General features: G+C 41.0%; 1 protein-coding gene across 1 annotated transcript in view; it reads right to left on the reverse strand.

Moving 5' to 3' along the window:
- Positions 1-5,653, reverse strand: part of TBC1D19 (TBC1 domain family member 19) — a 145,242-nt gene extending 139,589 nt beyond the window's left edge. The window contains exon 1 of the mRNA XM_042936739.1: positions 5,387-5,653. Within this exon, the coding sequence (XP_042792673.1) occupies positions 5,387-5,485 (99 nt within the window). The 5' untranslated portion in view covers positions 5,486-5,653. The remainder of the gene's footprint in view (positions 1-5,386) is intronic.
- Between the last annotated feature and the right edge of the window lie 347 nt (positions 5,654-6,000).

Below are 6,000 nucleotides of genomic sequence, written 5' to 3' on the forward strand. Positions count from 1 at the left end.
TTAATAATAGGGGAAACTGTGTGCAAGGGAAATGGGAATATATGGGAATTCTGTTATCTTCTGCTCAGTTGGCTGTAAACTTAAAACTATTCTAAACAGTAAAGTCTGCTAGGGGCTCCAGGGTGACTCAGTGGGTTGAGTGACCGACTCTTGATTTCAGCTCAAGTCATGATCCCAGGGTCATGTGCTCAAGTCCCAAGTAGGGCTCTGCACTGAGCGTGGAGGCTGCTTAAGATTCTCTCTCTCCCTCTCTGCCTCACTCCTCTGCTCACACTTTCTCTAAAAAAAAAAAAAAAAAAATACAAGGGCTACTGGGTGGCTCAGTTGGTTAAGCATCCAGCTCTTAGTTTTGGCTCAGGTCGTGATCTCCTGGTTTGTGGGTTTGAGTCTCACGTCGGGCTCCACACTGACAGCTTATGTGCTTGCTCTCTCTCAAAATAAATACATAAATAAATAAATAAATAAATAAATAAATAAACCTTAAAAAATAAAGTTAAAAATAAAAAATAAAGTCTGCTAATTAAACAAACAAAACAAACAAACAAACGAACAAAAAACAACCTTCCCCAAAGGAAGTCTAAGACACCGACTTCACTGGAGAATTCTTCCAAACACCTAAGAAAGAAAGAATACAATCTCATAACACTCTTACAGCAAACAAAAAATAAAAAAGAAGGGACCTCTTCTCTTACTCATTTCATCAGGTCAGCATAACCTTGATATAAAGCTTGTCAAAGATATTACAAGAAAGGAAAATTACAGAGCAATTTTTCTCATGAACATAGATGTAATCCTTCAACATTTATTATTGGAGTTCTACTAATACACAGGATGTCAAAAGCCAGTACAAGAGCATGCCTCTCCCACCCTAACAATGAGAAAAAGTGGTATAATCTACCCAATCATAACTTTTGAACCCACCAGAAAATTGAGGTTGTAGGACAACCAAATGAATTAAATTTCAAAGAATAACAAGTCCCTCCAAGGACAGATGGGACTCCAAACTATTTTACTTTGGCAGAGCACAGGAGGAAAAGGAAACTACCACACAAGCAAGAAGAAATACAGCTAAAATTTTAACTATAGTAGACTGCATGTGGGGTAATATGTCCGTTTAGAATAACTAGGAGCTCAAAACACAAGGGGAATTTACACTCACTTTCATGCTCTTTTCCATGGGTCTCCCACCCAAGAGAATGGGGGCAGAGCAGAGAATGGGCAGAGAGCCCTTTTTCGTGACACAGGTGCACAGAAGGGATAAGCTGTCACTCCAGCACAGGAATAAAACCATGCTACCTTCTCTAAACTCTCCTCTCACATGAGGAAATGACCTTAAACCTCTGAGAGAGGGTTCCAAAAACATCCCATTCTAACGACAAGGCAATAATTAATTGTTTCTGGGGGTGAGATAGACGCAAAAATGATCTTACTCATGGTAAGGTAAAAATCAATCAATCAATCAATCAATCAATCAATCAATCCAACTCTCTTGGACCCAGGATCCTACACCAGTACAAAGCAGAAGTGAGCCAGCTCTAGTGAGGGTCAGGAATCTCTCTTTCTTCCATCATCTGCCACAGATACAAGGCAGAGTTTGGCTGCCAAGAAGAGAAGAAGAAGGAACACTGAGAAAGACCCATTCCCAAGGCAAATGGACTGTATATTAGAGAATGCCTGTATCTACCATGAGCTTAGGACTGAGTAACAACTTTCTACTCCTAAGAGAAACATAAGGGTAGGGAGAGAGACTTCTCTCCGTGGCACAAGCAAGCAGAGGCAGATGAAAGCACAGGATGTAGTACAATGAGAAAAACCTTCCAGTAGTCCAGAACCCTTTCTAAGCACAAGGTTACAGCAGCCCACCAAATTTGAAGCCTATAGTACACTGAAGCTATTGACAGTAGTAACAAAACCCAAGCCTAGCTTGACTCCCACTGTACTGACTTCCATACTCAGTAAGCCTCCATACTCACTTGAACAAAATTGCCAATCTACTTGACCTAATTGACACTTACAGAATAACCAGAGCAGAATGCTCATTCTTTTCAAATACATATGGAACATTCAACAAGTAAATAACCTGAACTGCCCTGAGTATATTTTTTACTTAACTTTTTTATTAAAAATGCTCCCACCAAGAAAACTCCAGGCCCCAGTGACCTTACTGGGAATCCTACCAAATATTTAAGAAGGAAAAGTATTAATTCTATACAAATACTTCCAGAAAATAGGAAAGAGGGAACATTTCCCAACTCAGTTTATGAGATCAGCATTACCTGATAAAATTAGACAAAGTTTTATAAAACTATACACCAATATTTTTCATGAAAATATCCACAAAATCTTCCACAAAATATTAACAAATTGAATAAAAAATGTACATGTGGATAATGCATCATAACTAAATGGAATTTATCTCAAGAATGCAAAATTGGTTCAACATTCAAAACCAATCAGTGTTGTTCACCATATCAACATGAGCATCTCTACAGACACAAGAAAAGTATCTCACAAAATTCAACATCCATTCATAATAAAACTCTGAGAAAACAAGGAATAAAAGAGAGCTTCCTCAACCTAATAGAACACATCTATATACCACTGCAGTAGAGGCTCTAGCCAGTGCAACACGACAAAAAAAAGAAAAAAGAAAAGGCATACAGACTGTAAGGAAGAAGTAAAATTGTCTTTATTCACATATGACACATGTGCTTGGAAAATCCTATGCAACCTACAAAAAGTGGTACTATAACTAACAAGCAAGTTTAGTGAGGTCACAAGATACAAGGTAAATATACAAATATCAATCATATTACTCCATACTGACAACAAACAAGTGGAAAATGAAATGAGAAAGAATTTATAATAGCATTTATAATAGCATCAAGAAAACAAGAAATACTTAGGGGAAAATCTAAACAAAATATGTGCAAGGTTTGTATACTGAATTATAAAACACCAACAAGAGAAAATAAAGAAAATAGAAATAAAGAGACAAAATGTGTTCATAGGCAGAAAATTCAATGTTGTTACCATGTCAATTCTCCCAAAATTGACCTACAGATTCAACATATTCCCAATCCAAATCCCAGTAAACTTTTTGTAGTAATTTGCAAGATGATTCTAAACTTTAAATGGAAAGACAAAGGATCTGGAATAGCCAAAACAATTTTGAAACAGAGGAACAAAGCTGGAAAACTAAATATCTGATTTCAAGACTTACTTTAAAGTTACAAAAATCAAAACAAATAGATCAGTGGAACAGATTAAAGAGCCAGAAACAGGGGTGTGTGTGTGTGTGTCTGTGTGTGTGTGTTACTAAGTTAATTTTCAACAAAAGAACCAACGAAATTAGTGGAGAAAGGATAGGTGGTCAACAAATAGGTAATGGAAATAGGTACAGTATTGGACATCTATCTATCTATACCAAAAAGTTAACTCAAGGGGTGCCTGGATGGCTCAGTCAGTTGAGCATCTGACTTCAAGTTCAGATCATGATCTCACAGTTGGTGGGTTCAGTCCCCACGTCGGGCTCTGTGCTGACAGCTAGCTCAGAGCCAGGAACCTGCTTTGGATTCTGTGTCTCCCTCTCCCTCTGCCTCTCCCCTGCTTGCTCTCTCTCTCTCTCTCTCTCTCTCTCTCTTTCTCTCTCTCTGAAATAAATAAAACATAATTTTTTTTTAATTAACTCAAAATGCATCACATATATAAATGTAAAAACTAAAACCATAAAACTTCTAGAACCAACCTTAGGAGAAACTTTTTGAGGCCTTGGGTTAGGCAAAGATTCATAGGCACAGCACAAAAACACAAATCACAAAAGAAGAAACTGATAAAAAATTGCCATCAAAATAAAACAAGTTTTGCTCTTTGAAACATCCAGTTAAGGAAATGAAAAGATAAAGCCACAGATTGACAGAGAATATTTCCAAGATGCTTATCTGATAAAAGACTTGTGTCATATATAAAGAATACTTACAATTCAACAATGAAATAACAATTAAAAATTTTTTTAATGTTTATTCATTATTGAGAGACAGAGAGAGACAGAGCGCGAACATGGGAGGGGCAGAGAGAGGGGGAGACACAGAATCTGAAGCAGGTTCCAGGCTCTGAGCTAGCTGTCAGCACAGAGCCTGAGGCGGGGCTCGAACTCACCAGCTGTGAGATCATTGCCTGAGCAGAAGTCGGACGCCCAACTGACTGAGCCACCCAGGCGCCCCAACAAACAATTTTTTTTTAATGGGCAAAAGATTTGCACAAACTACTTCATCAAAGAAGGTATTAACATATAGTAAGATGCTCAATATTAGTCATAAAGGCAATGCAATTAAAACCACAATAGGATATCATTATGCTCCTACCAGAGAAGTGTAATTAATAAGTAAAAATGAATTAATAAAAACTGGTATCAAGTACTAGCAAGGATGCAGAGCAACTGAAACCCTCATAACTGTTGGTGGAAATGCAAAGTGATACAGCCACTCCGGAAAAGTTTGGCAGATTCTTACAGAATTAAACATACACTTAACCATGGAACTCAGGATTTCCACTCCTAGGTATCTATCCAAAAGAAAAGAAAGATATTCAAGCAAAAAGCTGTATCAAAATGTATACATCCGCTTTATTCAAAATCTCTATAACCGAAAACGGCCCACAACCATAACTGAAAATGCCCAGCAACTAATGAACGGATAAACAAACAGTACATCCAAACACTGAAATATTACTCAGCAATCAAAAGGAACAGAGTTAGTGAAATACCAAAATGTGAATAAATTTCAAAAGCCTTATGCCGAATGACAGAAACCAGACACACAACTTTACACACGGTACGACTCCATTTATAAGACATTCACACAAAAAGATCTCCTGATCAATCTCTGCCTCCAAAGAACTTGGCACGTTAGAAAATACTCAGGAAATGCCGGGTGGAGCGATAAAGTAAGAAATCACTGCAGAGAGGACACAGTGCAAGAAGGTGACAGATTGCCGGAAAGCAAAAAGGCACCTGGGGCGGGGGGGGGGGGGTCCAAACCCACCCACAGGACGAAAAATGTGAGAGAAGACGTGGTCCAACGCATCGCTACTGATTCCAGCAGCTTAAAAAATTAGACCTTGGAAAGGGCTGCAGTATGAATGAAGAGCCTGGGCGCTCTCGGGCCTAAAGAAAGGCGGGATGCGCCCCACCCTCCTCTAAAAATCCACTGCACCACGCGCGAGGCTGAGCCGGTGGAGTTTACACCTGCAAGGGAGGTTCCTCGGTGCCCGGGGGCCGAGCTGGGGAGACCAGAGGCGGGCTCCGGCTTGGGTGAGCGGGGTGCAGGAGACCAGGCATCGCCGCGGCCCCGCCCGTCTCCATCCTTCCCCACTCGGCCTCACTCACCCAGGCCTGCCGTTCCAACTGAGCGTACAAATTGGAGCCCTTGAGCTTTTGGACTATCTGGGCAATAACGAGAGAAAGATCCGACTCCTCCTGCAACATTTCCCCTGCCCTAGCCCGCCAAGCCGCGGGGACAGGCTGGCGCGGAGAGAACGGACTACGGGGTCCCACTCGGGGCCAGTGACACTTCTCCGGGACCTTCTGATGCCGGGACTCCTTCGGCGGGCGTTACCAGGCAACTGCCGGGCCGTGAGTCCGTTCCTCTCTTGTCCCCCCGGCGGCTCAAGGTCCCGGCGCTTGCGTTCCGCTGGCGGAAAAACGTCCCGGCTGGGGGTAGTTTTTCATGCCATTGTTCCTGCTTATTGTACCTCTTCCAGAGCTGCAGCGCCTCTGATGCGCAAGGGGAACTCAGAGTCGTGTATTTTTGTGTTTTATTATAATGGATCCTTTCCTTTCCACCTTTCAGTCTCTGCAGAAACAGGGCTGTGCACACAGTTACGTGGAAAAATTACTCCCAAGGATTATCAGGTTCTTGGGTGAGGTGCTTACATTTCAGAACTCAATTTCTATCTCTGTAAAATAACACCAGTTCACAAGATGTTGTGATGATCGGCTGA

The sequence above is a fragment of the Panthera leo genome, chromosome B1 (assembly GCF_018350215.1).
Source record: "Panthera leo isolate Ple1 chromosome B1, P.leo_Ple1_pat1.1, whole genome shotgun sequence".
Taxonomy (NCBI): Eukaryota; Metazoa; Chordata; class Mammalia; order Carnivora; family Felidae; genus Panthera; species Panthera leo.